General features: G+C 48.2%; 1 protein-coding gene across 2 annotated transcripts in view; it reads left to right on the forward strand.

The window, feature by feature from the left end:
- cep131 (centrosomal protein 131) overlaps positions 1-15,748 on the forward strand; it is a 48,111-nt gene that overhangs the window by 27,337 nt on the left and 5,026 nt on the right. For both annotated transcript variants that reach the window (XM_041889102.2, XM_041889109.2), the window contains 7 exons: positions 507-609; positions 1,467-1,668; positions 5,801-5,908; positions 6,489-6,606; positions 7,374-7,448; positions 9,798-9,940; positions 10,274-10,451. In XM_041889102.2, the coding sequence (XP_041745036.1) occupies positions 507-609; positions 1,467-1,668; positions 5,801-5,908; positions 6,489-6,606; positions 7,374-7,448; positions 9,798-9,940; positions 10,274-10,451 (927 nt within the window). The remainder of the gene's footprint in view (positions 1-506; positions 610-1,466; positions 1,669-5,800; positions 5,909-6,488; positions 6,607-7,373; positions 7,449-9,797; positions 9,941-10,273; positions 10,452-15,748) is intronic.

A 15,748-nucleotide genomic window follows, 5' to 3' on the forward strand; every position in this document is an offset into this window, starting at 1 on the left:
GTCTATATGCATGCGAGTCTATTCTGGTACGGTCTGTCTGTCTGTAGACTTGGTGTTGTAACAGTTTTTAAACCCCTGTCCTAGGCAGCTGACTAACCCTACAGTATGTGTTCTCTCAGCCCTTGTCTGTCTTCAGTCTAAAACACTTAAACCCTATTCTTTCATACCATTTCCCTCTTGTGCAATGTAGCCTCACAAACCATTCCTGTTTGCATATCACCACCAATTATGTATATAAACATTTTAATATGAATATATGTATGTTTATGATCACTACACTCTCATCACCAATCTATTCTTGGTCACATGAGATGTAGCCTAATCTTTGGCCAACAGAAATTACCCTTGATGTTTCATTGAGGCACCTTTTTTCATGGAAGATGTCACAGAGATGGTGTCGCTACAGTGTCCCTCCCAGTCACTGTAGTAACTTCTCTCCAAAGGAAGATTGACCTTTGGCATTTAACCTGAACTCTAACCTCTAACCTGCCCCTCTTCATCCTCAGGAGATCAAGAAGCTGAAAGAGTTGATGAGTGTCACAGAGAAGGTCCGCAGGGAGAAGTGGATCGACGAGAAGACCAAGAAGATAAAAGAGATCACTGTGAAAGGTGAGAGGAGGGCCTCCGTTGAAGCTGCCTCGAAGGGCCTCCGTTGAAGCTGCCTCGAAGGGCCTCCGTTGAAGCTGCCTCGAAGGGCCTCCGTTGAAGCTGCCTCGAAGGGCCTCCGTTGAAGCTGCCTCGAAGGGCCTCAGTTGAAGCTGCCTCGAAGGGCCTCAGTTGAAGCTGCCTCGAAGGGCCTCAGTTGAAGCTGCCTCGAAGGGCCTCAGTTGAAGCTGCCTCGAAGGGCCTCAGTTGAAGCTGCCTCGAAGGGCCTCAGTTGAAGCTGCCTCGAAGGGCCTCAGTTGAAGCTGCCTCGAAGGGCCTCAGTTGAAGCTGCCTCGAAGGGCCTCAGTTGAAGCTGCCTCGAAGGGCCTCAGTTGAAGCTGCCTCGAAGGGCCTCAGTTGAAGCTGCCTCGAAGGGCCTCAGTTGAAGCTGCCTCGAAGGGCCTCTGTTGAAGCTGCCTCGAAGGGCCTCTGTTGAAGCTGCCTCGAAGGGCCTCTGTTGAAGCTTCATCGAAGGGCCTCTGTTGCTTCAGTTAAAGCGTTCTCGAAGGGCCTCCGTTGAAGCTGCCTCGAAGGCAGGATCTATGATCTGCTTACCGTACGCTAACCTCAACTAAATCCTATTAGGGAGAAAAATACCTGAAACTGTCCCAAGTTCAGTGTCTAGGGTGAACTTAATTTCACTTCTAAAATAAAAAAGTGATCTCTTCACCATTACAGTAATTACTTTGTTTGCAGTGTAACAATTCTGCTGTGTTTATTTCTGTGTTAACTGGTGATGTCTCTCTCTCTCTCTCTCGCTCTCGCTCTCGCTCTCGCTCTCGCTCTCTCTCCTCTTTTCATTCTTCTTCTCTTTGTGCCAGGTCTGGAGCCAGAGATCCAGAAGCTGATCTGTAAACACAAGCAGGAGCTGAAAAAGCTGCGGGTCCTTCACGAGGCTGAGCTGCTGCAGGCAGACGAGAGGGCAGCCCAACGCTACGTTCGCCAGAGTGAAGAGCTACGACAACAGCTGGAGAGAGACCGGGACGAGCAGTGTCAGAGAGAGAGGGAACTGGCCAAGCAGAGGTTTGTTTGCACACCATACATGCACGCACGCGGCCTCACACACACTCACACTACGATAACATTGTAAATGCAAGACAGGAAACCCAAAATAATGGACAGGAACTAGCTTTATAAGAAATGAAGGCTATTTGAATCACCAAACCACCCCTGTAGATAGTTAACCAATGTGGTTGTCTTTCAGAAGCTGAATGCATTAGAGTATGTGTGGTGTAGAGATGGCTTTCTGTGTGTGCGTGTGCGCGCATTGTACAGATGGCCTTGTTTCCACTAGTCTGTTCTTTCCCACACATCCTGTGTGACGTGGTCACGCTGCCAGCGCTCTAGTGATAAGGTTCAAGGACGGACTAACAATGAAAGAGCCAGGAAGGCAGTGTTTGCATCCCAAATGGCACCCTATTTCCTATATAGTGCACTACTTTTGACAAAAGGCCAACAGGGCTCTAATCAAAAGTAGTGCACTATATACGGAATAGGGTGCCATTTGGGACGCTAGCTTGTGACCCCATTTTCAAATCCGGTAACGCCATCAGGCGAGCCCACAAACCTAACCATTACAAAACTTCAATTCGATTAAATAAGCCTTGCGTGGCAAATTAGCAATTACATTTTTTGTTGCCTAAATTCGACACTCATTGACCTCCATACAAAAATTCCTCACTTCGTGGACATATTTTGTATGGAGGCCTCTCGCTTTGCCTCTTCCTCTCTGCTGCCATTCCACCCATTATGCCATCATTGACCTGAATGGGGATGCCCGTTCTCTTCATTATATTTATATTGCAGCACATGCAGTCAGGAGCAGAGGAGAGGAGAAAATGTGTTTAAAAAAAACTATTTTTTTTTCTATTTGAACGGTTATTACGGTGACTGCAGTCATTTGGCTGGTCAATTTCCACCATCCGAAATTCCATGACCATCACAACCCTATTGGAGTGTATCATTGGTTAAAGGCCCCCTCCAGAGGAAGTTGCCACAACTATTTCAACCTAATTCCTGTCCTAGTGCAGAAATGCTTGTTTAGTTCCACCCTCCAAACACCGACTATGGCTCTGGCACATCTCCAACTTCCTCCGTGTGCACAGCCCGTACTGTCTCTGGCACAGCCCACACTCCGCAGTTTGTAAACAAACCAAACAGCCAGGGTCAGGTTAGCTTAGCTAATCGCTACGGAGCACAGCACATTTAACGGTAGCTACGACAAGGCGAAGGACCATCCACTCTCCCCCTATCTTTTTGTAACGGGATTTAATGATCATAGATTAATACTGAGTTTACTGGAGTTTTACCTACGAGGCTAGTTAACCTACTCCCTGGGCCAATAAAGCTAGCTAGCCAGGTAAAATGTATGCACTCACTAACTGTAAGTCGCTCTGGATAAGAGCGTCTGCTAAATGACTAAAATGTAAATGTAATGTAACTTAGCAACTGTGAATAATTGGTTCCAAAGTTGTTTCAAGCATAAGAGTACCTGTAACTATGCTAGCATTCAGCTGTTTCTCTGATAAACTAATGATCTGAAGAACGGTGCAGTTACATTAGTACTGGTAAAGGAGTGATTTACTCACTGAGCTATAAATGAAATTTGCTACTACATATGGATTTGCTTCACCGCACAGTTACCTATACTATAGCTAGCTCACTTGTTAGTGTCCCATAGGACTACACTTGCTGCTACTGTAACGCTACCGTGTTGCAGCTGTGTTGACATTTCACCTATCCATGTCTTCATCCACTTTTGATGTCGCTAGCTATCCAGCTAATGTTAGCTAGGTGACGTTAGCCCCTGATAAGTCATTCGGCTAATGTGTGCCTTGCCAGGCTGCTTACTATAGCCAAGTGAATGGCGGTAGCTCATCAGAATAATATTTAGCTTTTTTCTTACTCACCGTTTTACCGTCAGCCCATCCAACATCTCCAGATCGATCTAAGTGCATTACAGACAGAAGTAATCCGTAGCACCAGGTTGTAAACGGGAAGTAATAAGCCAACACATGTACAGTACATGTTTTGTAAGTGGTTCCAAATTAACTAAAGCCAGCCCTCGCAAGACACGTATAGTTGGCTCGAAATGTACATACTTTTATCAGGAAACGCTTGGCATAGATGCAGAAAACTTCGGATTTCCCTGTTCACTAAAACAATGACTTATTGACTTAAATCGTTGTGCAACATCACGGGTAAGCTCTGGACATCATCTTTCAGCTGAAAAAAGTGGATTTTCCCTGGTGTGAGATATCTTTGTCAGTTGTTAGCGATATCACATTACTTATGTACATTGTGTTTGGCAAAGCTGACTCACCCTTACGTACAGTGCATTCGGAAAGTATTCAGACCCCTTGACTTTTTCCACATTTTGTTACATTACAGTCTTATTCTAGAATGGATTAAATCGTTTTTTCCCCTCATCAATCTACAAACAATACCCCATAATGACAAAGAAAAAACTGGTTTTTATAAATGTTAGCAAATGTATAAATAATTCTAAACTTAAATATCACATTTACATAAGTATTCAGACCCTTTACTCAGTACTTTGTTGAAGCACATTTGGCAGCGATAACAGCCTCAAGTCTTCTTGGGTATGACGCTACAAGCTTGGCACACCTGCAGATCCTCTCAAGCTCTGTCAGGTTGGATGGGGTGCGTCGCTGCACAGCTATTTTCAGGTCTCCCCAGAGATGTTTGATCGGGTTGAAGTCCGGGCTCTGGCTGGGCCACTCAAGGACATTCAGAGAATTGTCCCGAAGCCTCTCCTGCGTTGTCTTGGCTGTGTGCTTAGGGTCGTTGTCCTGTCGGAAGGTGAACCTTCGCCCCAGTCTGAGGTCCTGAGCGCTCTGGAGCAGGTTTTCATCAAGGATCTCTCTGTACTTTGCTCCGTTCATCTTTCCCTCGATCCTGATTAGTCTCCCAGTCCCTGCCGCTGAAAAACATCCCCACTGCATGATGCTGCCACCACCATGCTTCACCGTAGGGATGGTGCCAGGTTTCCTCCAGAGGTGATGCTTGGCATTCAGGCCAAAGAGTTCATTCTTGGTTTCATCAGACCAGAGAATCTTGTTTCTCATGGTCTGAGAGTCCTTTAGGTGCCTTTTGGCAAACTCCAAGCGGGCTGTCATGTGCCTTTTACTGAGGAGTGGCTTCTGTCTGGCCACTCCACCATAAAGGCCTGATTGGTGGAGTGCTGCAGAGATGGTTGTCCTTCTGGAAGGTTCTCCCATCTCCACAGAGGAACTCTGGAGCTCTGTCAGTGACCATTGGGTTCTTGGTCACCTCCCTGACCAAGACCCTTCTCCCTGATTGCTCAGTTTGGCAAGGCGGCCAGCTCTAGGAGGAGTCTTGGCGGTTCCAAACTTCTTCCATTTAAGAATGATGGAGGCCACTGTGTTCTTGGGGACCTTCAATGCTGCAGAAATTTTTTGGTACCCTTCCCCAAATCTGTGCGTCGACATAATCCTGTCTCGGTGCTCTACGAACAATTCCTTCGACCTCACTGTGAGACCTTATATAGACAGGTGTGTGCCTTTCCAAATCATGTACAATCAATTTTACCACAGTTGGACTCCAATCAATTTGTAGAAACATCTCAGGGACGATCAATGGAAACAGGATGCACCTGAGCTCAATTTCGAGTCTCATAGCAAAGGGTCTGAATACTTATGTAAATAAGGTATTTCTGTTTTTTATTTGTAATACATGCTGAACCTGTTTTCGCTTTGTCATTATAGGGTATTGTGTGTAGATTGAGGAAAAACATTTATTTAATCAATTTTAGAATAAGGCTGTAACAAAATGTGGAAAAAGTCAATGGGTCTGAATACTTCCCGAAGGAACACACATACAGTGCATATCAGTTTTGAGAAGCAGAGGGTTAGGGTTAGAGATGTCTTAAGTCTTTGTATGTTTATTGGATAGACAGATAGTGGTGAAAGAGAGGATGGAGAGTGTGCTGTGTTAGCAGTGTGCAGGATTCTAACCCTTGCTGCAGCGGTATAGTGCACCGGAGGCAGCAGCCTAGACCGCTAGAGTATTTGTATTTATTATGGATCCCCATTAGCTGCTGCCATGGCAGCAGAGTAGACCACCCTAGGCCACAGGGTTAGAGATGTTTAACTGTGTGTGTGTTCCTGGTCAGGTTTGAGAAGCAGCTAGCGGAGGAGGAGATGTCTCTACAGCAGCAGAGGAGGCGGCTCTACAAGGAGGTGTCTGAGGAGAAGGAGAGACTCAACCAGCTGGCTGCCAGGTGAGGTCAAAGGTCATATAGATAGAGGCTGACACCCAATGTTGTCATCTCTGTATGTCTAGGCCTAACACTTCAGTCGCTGTGGACACTGGTGTGTACAGTTAGACTGATGACATGGCCTGTATTTGACTTTACTGTACAGCATCTAGTACATTAGAATCATACAGTACTTAGGCTATCATATGATGATGTGTGTAGTAATGTAATCTCAAAAACCGTAATTGCGTAAAATGCTCGATTAGGTTCTGGGGGCAGATTTATGAGAAACGATAGTAGCGAAGTCTCCATCCCCTTAAACGGAAAGTCTCAGCCAAAGTATGGGACAAACTCGAAAGATGGGAACACCTGCGAAATTGTGATTTGTCCAAATGATCAGTGACAAACATCTGCGTACCGATACAAAGTTCCTCGTTAGTTGTCACATCCCACAGTCTGTTGACAGACGTAACGATACCATCCTATGTTACGTACATCTGTCCACGAGAGTTTACTAGTAATGTAATGCCTACTGTTTGAATAGTGTGTGTCAAGTATCAGTGGAGCATCTCTAAAGTGAATGTCCTCTATCACCACCCTGCAGGCAGCGTGCTGAGCTAGAGGACCTGAGGAAGCATCTGGAGGATAACAGCTCCCTGGCAGGGAGAGCTCTGAGAGAAGAGCTGGAGAAGAGCAGGGAGGAGCAGGAGAGGAGACACCAGGTAATGGACGGTACCCGTCCCTACCATAATATATATATTATTATACAACAGGTGGTTTGGAATTCCCATTGTTAGAGCCTATCCTGCCCATTGTATACTAGACAACATACACATGGCCAGTACATTCATAAAAAGTGCCGTCGTTACCTAGCAACACACTGCTACTACAACTACTACTACTTTTACAGATCCACTGCCCAGCCATGCAATTTATAAACTTGATCTCGACTATAAAAACATCTAGACATTATCTCCAACTTTTGCAACATTGTTGGAATATTGAAATTCGATTTCTAATGTGTCCCATAGTAATGAGGGAGTTGGGACGAAGCAGACCGGCAGCTTTTCTCAGCCAGTCGAAATCATGAATCGACCAGTGTTAGTGAATGTAGCATCACGTTTTGTTGAAACATTTATGGTTTGGGAAAGAGTTTTGCTTTTTAATGCTTGTAACCCTTTTTATAAAAGCAATGACCACATCACAGCCATGATACCAATTTCAAAACACATGGCTTCATGTATTATTGCTGAAAAATGCCATTTAGCAGATACTTTTATCCAACGCGACTTATAGCCAGGCGTGCATACTTTTTTGTACAGCTGGTCGCGGTGGGAATCGAACCAACAATCTTGGCGTTTCAAGAGCCATGCTCTACCAACTGAGCTGCAAAGGACCATCGAGACTGGCCTACAGACACTCTGACTGGCTAACATGGGTTGTGTTCTGTTGTCTGGTCTGTTAGTAACTTTGTTTCTTGTCTGTCTAGGTGGAGATAAAGGCCCTCAGAGAACGCCTGGAGATCGAGAAACAGACCTGGGAGGAGAACTACATGAAGAAGGAGGTGTGTGTGTGCATGCGTGAACACTGTTTGTCCATGTCAGTGTGGTTGTCCCCTCTCCCTCCCTATTTGCTTGTTAAGCACGCTAGCTACATGCACTCCCCCTCTCCTAGCACTGCTATGGTGCAGTGTGGCAGACCACTACACACTCAGCACTGCATTGGCCAACTTGGCCAGTGTCCTAACAGCGTCCTAACAACCGAACAGCCCAAGCTGTTATGTCCATACTAGGGCTGTGGCAGTCATTACATTTTGGCAGCCGGTGATTGTCAAGCAAATAACTGCCGGTCTCACAGTAATTGACCGTTAATAAACATAAACACATTTAGCATCTCCTGGCTTCCACGCATAGCCTACAAGCCACTGATGCAGACCTTTTGGAACATCTACATTTTAAAAAGTCTAATAAATCCATCACAATAAAGCCATTATTCATTTTAGACAGGTCTATATAAACATGATATGAAGAAAATGTAGTCTGTTTCAGAAGAACAGAATAGCATACTCTGAGTTGTCCTTATGGTAGGCCCTGATCTGGCTATACCATATGGCTGTGGGCTACATTACTTCATTTAGCAGACAAGATTTGCTTAGAATTCCATGGCAATATTTTATATTATTTTATAGTATGAAGAATACAATTGAACATAGCTGAATAAAATAGAAAGGATATTTTCTCCACAAAGTATTTGAGGGCGTGCGCACATGCGGCTATTCTGTGTTGAACGGTTAACAAAGAAACGGGTACTCCTATATGTTTAATTTAGAGTTATTTGTGATACAAACGTTGGGCTATATGTTTTGTGTGTAAGGCTGCATGATGAGCTCTGCTTTGTTGTTTTTTTGTGCAGGCTGTACACACTTCATCAGTCTCTCATTCACAATTTGACAAGCACTTGATAATGCCTCGAATTTCCCGCAGCAAATATATCATCCACAAGTGATAGGCTAATATTGTCACCCATCAGACTATTCTTGATTTAATCTTGTCTTTACATATACTAAATAATAATATATGTGTGAAATTTGTTTTGATTTAGAATGGACCATTATCATGATTCATGCACCTGTATCGAAACCGGGGCAGCGGGAAAAAATACATGTCATCTATGCACTTAAATAGCGACTGAAGAACGCTATTCCTGTGGTTCATTTTCATGCCATCCTGTTGTAAAGAGAAGCAATGTGCTTAATATTAGGAAAGTTGGGAAATCAATATAGCAGGCCTAGCCTATAGAAAGCTGATGGGATCCTCCTCTTTTTAATAGAGGCCATCACTCTGTTTTCTCACGCAATTGCATAACCTATAGAAATGTTGCGCAACACATTTTCGGAACATTTGCATTGATGTCAGTGATTAGAGGGACAATAGAGTGCTGAGGACCAGGCAGTTAGCAAGTTTGGCAGGCTACTAATGACAATCGGCAGCATCAGAGCTTGTTTATATGCTGAATGGAGTTGTTTGTAACTGTGTAGGACGAGAAAGCACATGCAGCCTCAATTAGCCTAGCTAATTAGCTAGCTTAACTAGCTTCTCCCGGTTTGATTCAGTCAAGACCGGTACTATGTAATCATATTGGATGATAAATAACCAAGTTATGGCAGCTATTAGTCTACTATAGCGCGAGTCGTCTTGGTTGGTTGCTGTCTCTCCTGCTAGAGCGTCACTTCTCTCTACCTCCTCTCCATTGTGCTTTATCAGCTCCGGTTAATAAAGTAGCCGAAAAAATAATCTGCTGCTTCCCTCACTCGGATCGGACCAGGTCTGGATCCGACCAGGTCTATACGCAACGGGTCTAGTTGTCCTCGGTCCGTTCGGAACGGGTCTCTTATATTTAACATTTTTATTTATGCATACCTTGTCCAGATGGGAAAGCCCCAGGTCCATTTCATGACGGGTCCAACTTTTTGGACCTGTGAAGGCCACTAGCATGCACCCCCACAGGTTTTTCCATGGGCCTTTTTAAAGGGGGATTTTTCATTGTGTTTGGGAGTCAGTCGATGGCACAGTTCCAGTTCTCTGAGCGATCTGAAAGCGATCTCCTCCTCTCCAACCCCCACCACCACCATCTCCTTCCCATCTGCCCACCTCCCACTTCTTCGCTCCCCTCTTAAATGTCATGTGAATACTATGACCTACAGGACAAAGGACATATGGAGACAGGCAGGAAGGATGGCAGAGGAACTTTACTGCAGCAGTCAGAGAAACTAATGGTCACAAAGTCATGCGAGCAACCTCAGTTTCACATTGACCTGCGCATGCCCTGCTGCTGTTGTCAGTGGATTGTCTGTATTCTGACATCGGGGTTTAACCGTGTGTGTGTGTGTGTGTGTGTGTCTGTCTGTCTACAGGAAGCATGGTTGTTGAGTCGAGAGCGCGAGCTGAAGGAGGAAGTGCGTCGGGGGCGGGACAAAGAGATCGAGCTGGCTATTCAGAGGCTGGAGGAGGAGACGAGCGGGGCCCGCGACGAATGTGACCGGGCCGCTGACAATCGGTTAGTCATCTCACCATTAAATGTGACGTGTGTCCCTGTCTATGTCCATGTCTGTGAGTCTGCTTCGTGTGTTTGCAAGTGCTGCAAGGATGATGTGTATATTTTGCATGTATAAATACGCATATGGTTACTAATTTGCCTGAACATACTACATGTCTACATGTTGATATACAGTGTTGATATACGGTCTAGACGCTGATCTTGGGTCAGCTTTGCATTTCCCCTACTAATGGTTAAGGTTAGGATTATGGAAAGGAAAGCTGATCCTAGATCTGTACTTAGGGGAAACTTCACCCTGGAGCTTGATATACTGTTTCTGTGTGTCTCTCTCAGTGTGAAGCGTGTGAGGGAGAAGTACGAGGCTGAGCTGAGAGAGTTGGAGCGCTCTGAGAGGTCCGCCTTGGAGAAACAGCAGGAAATGAAGAAGAGACAGAGTGAGACGGAGGGAGAGCTGATCAGACTACAGGGCCAGCTCAGACAGAGAGAGCAGGAGATCGAGGACATCACACAGGTACAGACACCAGCAGGCCCTGTTCCAATACTCTGAAAACGCAGCCTTCCTTCCTCCCATCCTTAGTTGGACCTTTTTCTTGCTGAAAGCTTGTTGGTGGATATGGCTGGATAAGCTTGGCACATCTAGCCACTGGGATTTTTGCCCATTCTTCAAGGCAAAACTGCTCCAGCTCCTTCAAGTTGATGGGTTCCGCTGGTGTACAGCAATCTTTTAAGTCATACCACAGATTCTCAATTGGATTGAGGTCTGGCCTTTGACTAGGCCATTCCAAGAAATGTAAATGTTTCCCCTTAAACCACTCGAGTGTTGCTTTAGCAGTATGCTTAGGGTCATTGTCCTGCTAGAAGGTGAACCTACGTCCCAGTCTCAAATCTCTGGAAGACTGAAACAGGTTTCTCTCAAGAATTGCCCTGTATTTAGTGCCATTCCTTCAATTCTGACCAGTTTCCCAGTCCCTGCCGATGCAAAACATCCCCACAGCATGATGCTGCCACCACCATGCTTAACTGTGGGGATGGCGTTCTTGGGGGGATGAGAGGTGTTGGGTTTGCGGCAGACATAACGTTTTCCTTGATGGCCAAAAGCTCAATTTTAGTCTCATCTGACCAGAGTACCTTCTTCCATATGTTTGGGGAGTCTCCAAAATGGCTTTTGGCGAACACCAAACGTGTTTGCTTATTTTTTTCTTTAATTAATGGCTTTTTTCTGGTCACTCTTCCGTAAAGCCCAGCTCTGTGGAGTGTACGGCTTAAAGTGGTCCTATGGACAGATACTCCAATATCCGCTGTGGAGCTTTGCAGCTCCTTCAGGATTATATTTGGTCTCTTTGTTGCGCCTCTGATTAATGCCCTCCTTGCCTGGTCCGTGAGTTTTGGTGGGCTGCCCTCTCTTGGCAGTTCTATATCGTGGAGCTCCGCCCCATAGGGGAGCTCTGCTCCTAGTGGTTTACCCTCTGCCCTACGGCAGCAGCAGCCTGAGACAAAATTATGCACACACCTACAGCCAATAGGAGTACAGGTGTCCCTATAAGAGGGGATGCCTCCCCTCAATCAGCCTCCCTTTTTCTTCAGCGACTGGATGACTAGACTGAAGAGCCAAGAAGAGACGAAGCACGAAGACTCAGGACGAAAACGCCGTTGATATTCCAGTCATCAACGTCGTCTAAATGAGCACACCGGGGAGATTTTCCACCCCCCAAAAGCTCTTTTCAGAGCTCAGTGCAGATGCACTTCCATGGCGGCCGGTGACCACCACGACCTATGTTTCGTGTGTTTGGGATCCCAGCATGCCAAGGAAGGCGTCTGCAGTCCCAATTGCGCCTCCTGCGCCCTCCTTTCTTTAAAGGAGAGGAAGCAGCGTTGGGCGTTTTTCAGGGAGGACATCCCCCTTGAGGATGTGCTGTCGATACTAGCCTCTGCTTCAGAGGCGTCGTCCGACGGCGCAGACTTGGGGGAAGATAGGGACTTTGAGGAAGGGTCTGGCATTCCAATGGAACAGTCGGACCCCGTCCCTCATACTTTCAAGCCCCCCTTTCCTTTGGAGAGCGAGAGGGCTTGTAGTCCCTATAGCGAAGGGGATACGAGCTCTTAGAGATCAGAAGCTCTCTCTTTCGCTGCAGCCTCTCTGAGATCGGACTTTCCGGGTCTCATTGAGAGAGCTGCTCAACGGCTGGTAATAAGGCTGCCCCCTCTTCCCTCCGCACCGGAGGTTGATATGATGGAGGGCGGTCCTTATTCCAGGCCAAGTAAGGCGGCAGAGCCAGTGGCTCCTGCCATGCCTTTTTTGGCTAGGTACGTTGAGGGCTTGTGGGAGGCACCTTTAGCGGCGCGTTCGCCTGTAAAAGCGTATCTCCCATTCACGAGAGTGGAAGGAAGGTTTCAGGGTCAGGGAATCCCCAGGTTAGAGAGCGCCATGGCGGCGTATCTCATACCGGGTTCGAGCCCTTGGCCCTCTTCCAAGAAGGCCACGTTGCCATCCCAGAAGGACCGACTCACAGCACAGCTGTTAGAGAAGTCTTTTGGGTTGGGAGCCCAAGCTGTAGCAGCAGCTAACAACATTGCCCTCTTGGCGGTCTCTCTGTCCCGTTTAACCACGGGTAAGACAGAGATGGCACCGGAGGAGGTGGAGGAGGCGTCCAGAATTTCTGGCGCCATACTCCACCTGACACAGGCGTCCGCAGTCTGCGCGGGGAGATCCATGGCCACTTCGGTGGTCGGGGAACGACACCTCTGGTTGTCATTGACATCCATGAAAGAGGCAGACAGGACGTCTCTCTTGAACGCCCCCCTCTCTGACGACGGCCTCTTTGGGGTCGCAGTCAAAGAGGCGACGGAGCGTTTCTCTAAGTTGGAGGAGGAGAAGAAGCAGTTGGCCAAGCACCTGCCGTTGGCAGGACGACTCGGCCCCCCTCCTCCCCAAAGGCCATCTACCTCCGCCCCTCTAAGTAGACCGGGGTCTACGACGAGGCGGCGTAATCGGCGTCATCCGGCGGCCACGAGCAGCAAGGGAACGGGCCCGGCCCTCCCAGCAGCTACGGTAGCCCCACTACAGCCGGCGAGGGAGGTGACGAGGACGCCGACCTGGCCCTCCAAGGGAGGCAAAAGGAGGCGTACGTGACGGGGACGCGGGGGAGAGGATGGAGGACGCATCGATGGTGTCGAACGTGCCCACTGTTCCCCCCCACCCTTCGGTTGAAGGGATGGGTGTTGATGTTAATGCCTTTGTTGATGTGTTTAATAAAGAGTTGGCTCCACCTGACTTTGTCAAAAAAGAGCCTCTTTTCCATAATACGTCCGAGAGCGTTCAAATCTCACCCTCTCTTCCTTACCACTCTAAGAACCGTTCAGCCCACCGAGGGTGCGTTGCTGAACAGGCACTAAGAGTAGGTATCCAGAAGACCTCAATCAGGTCGTCACATCACACTTCACGTATAAGAAGTGCTTTACATAGAAGGCAGCAGTCCCGGTCAGATTCTGACATGAGGACGCAGCCGCTATTTGGGGATGGCGCACTAGCACAGACTAAGGTCTCCACTAGTACGAGCCAGATCCATGCTGCGTTCACGGAGGGCCCGATTACCGCGGTCACCAAGGTGCCCAGAGTATCGGCACCCCCAGGCATTGTAACACAGCAGCTATCTGGGGACGGCGCATTATCGCAGACCAAGGTCTCGGTTAAAGCGATTCAGACCCATGCTACGTTCACGGAGGGCAGGATTACTAGCGTTATGGGTATAACCAAAGTATCAGCTCCCCTGACAGAACGAGCCAGTACTCACCACACTGAGCGTGAATCAACCCACCAGGGGTGCAGTGTTGAACACACACAGAAGGTGAAAGTCAAGAAGGTATCAAGGAGCTGCCTTGTTTTACATCATAGAGACCTCATACTACAGACTTCTAGGAGTACTGTAGTGAAGGGCTCTGATAGCGAATTGCAGTCACCTAAGATGACGCAATTGCTTGCTGGGGATGGTGCCCTGCCGCAGGCTGTGGCCTCGGTCAGCGCAATTCAGACCCGCGATGCGTTCAAGGAGGGCAGGAATACGACGGTTACGGGTTTAACCGACGTCCCTACTCCTCTTTCTTTCTCAGAACGCATCGATAGTTCCTCTCCCTTTCACGGGAGGCCCACCTTGGGCTGTTCCACCACTTCAATGTTGGGGAACAGTGGCGGTAAGGGGCCATAGAGGAATACAGGTCCTTCCTACTGGATGCACCACAGCTTCGCGCCCAGCCGCTTTCTCTGCATTGCTGGCAGTGGCGAAGAAGCTGCACCCTCTCACGCTGGCTAGAACAGACGTTGCAGAAGGGTTATGCTCTCCAATTCCACCGGACCCCACCCCCGTTCAGGGAGTGGTGGAGACGGGTGATGAAAACGCCAGACAAAGTGGCCGCTCTGATGACAGAGATTACGGAACTTTTGGCGAAGGAGGCGGTGACAGTAGTTCCCCGGGGAGCAAAGGAACAAAGGGCTATATTTGCCTTATTTCCTAGTGCCCAAAAAGACGGGGGAGTGAGGCCGATTTTGGATTTACGCATTCTCAACGAGAGCATAACCAAACGGCCCTTCCGAATGCTAACGACAAAACGTCTGCTGGAATGTGTCCAGAGAGGGGACTTTTGTACGAGCATAGACCTAAAGGACGCGTACTTTCATGTGCCGGTTCAGCCGCGTCACAGGAAGTTTCTGCGGTTCGCCTTTCAAGGGGTGGCGTACGAATACACGAGGATGCCATTTGGGTACGCCCTGGCACCTCGCACATTTTCCAAGTGTGTGGAGGCGGCATTGGAACCGTTGCGTCGTCAGGGAATACGGCTACTAGCCTACCTGGACGACCTACTGGTTCTCGCCCCGTCAGCAGAGCTGGCGATCACTCACACAACACAGAGTGATGCATCTCACAAGTCTGGGGTTTGCTGTGAATTGGAAAAAGAGCGCACCCTGGCCCACTCATCAGATTGTCTACCTGGGGATACAGCTAGACACTTTTAGGATGAGGGCCCGAATCTCGGACCCCCGAAGGGTAGCCTTGTTGCTAGCCCTAAGGAAGTGTCGTCCGAATCACACGGTGACGGCGCTGTCGATCATGTCACTTTTGGGTGTCATGTCGTCAGCCCACTCTGTGGTTCCGCTGGGACTCCTGCATATGCGCAGGATGCAGCGATGGTTCGCCCAACTAAGACTAGACCCATTGCGTCAACGTCATCGGTTGGTGGTGGTTCCCCTCTCGCTCAGTGCAGACCTAAACTATTGGAGAAACTCGCGCGTTCTCACGCACGGAGTCCCGATAGGAAAGGTGTCCTCTCACATCCCAGTATTCACGGATGCGTCCCTGACGGGATGGGGAGGGACATGTCAGACACAAGCGATAGGAGGTGTGTGGCCTCAATCAGGTCGTCACATCAACCTCCTGGAGTTGGAAACTGTTAGACTGGTTCTGACCCACTTCGCGTCTACCCTTCGGGGTCGCGATGTGCTGGTCTGGTCAGACAACCGGACCACAGTAGCCCACATAAATCGCCAGGGAGGAGTCAGGTCTCCTGCTCTCCATCGGGCGGCAGAGGAATTGTGGCTGTGGGCTCACGAGCAGCTTCGCTCATTGAGAGCAGCACACATTCCGGGCTACTTGAACGTAGGAGCAGACCTCATGTCAAGAGGGGGTCCTCGAGACGACGAGTGGTGTCTGCATCCAGACATTGTTCTCCAGATTTGGGAACAATTCGGGAGAGCCGAGGTGGACCTATTCGCGTCAAGCGTGAACGCGCAATGTCCTCTGTGGTTCTCTATGAGGG

Source organism: Coregonus clupeaformis, unplaced genomic scaffold (assembly GCF_020615455.1).
Source record: "Coregonus clupeaformis isolate EN_2021a unplaced genomic scaffold, ASM2061545v1 scaf0080, whole genome shotgun sequence".
In the NCBI taxonomy this organism is placed as follows: Eukaryota; Metazoa; Chordata; class Actinopteri; order Salmoniformes; family Salmonidae; genus Coregonus; species Coregonus clupeaformis.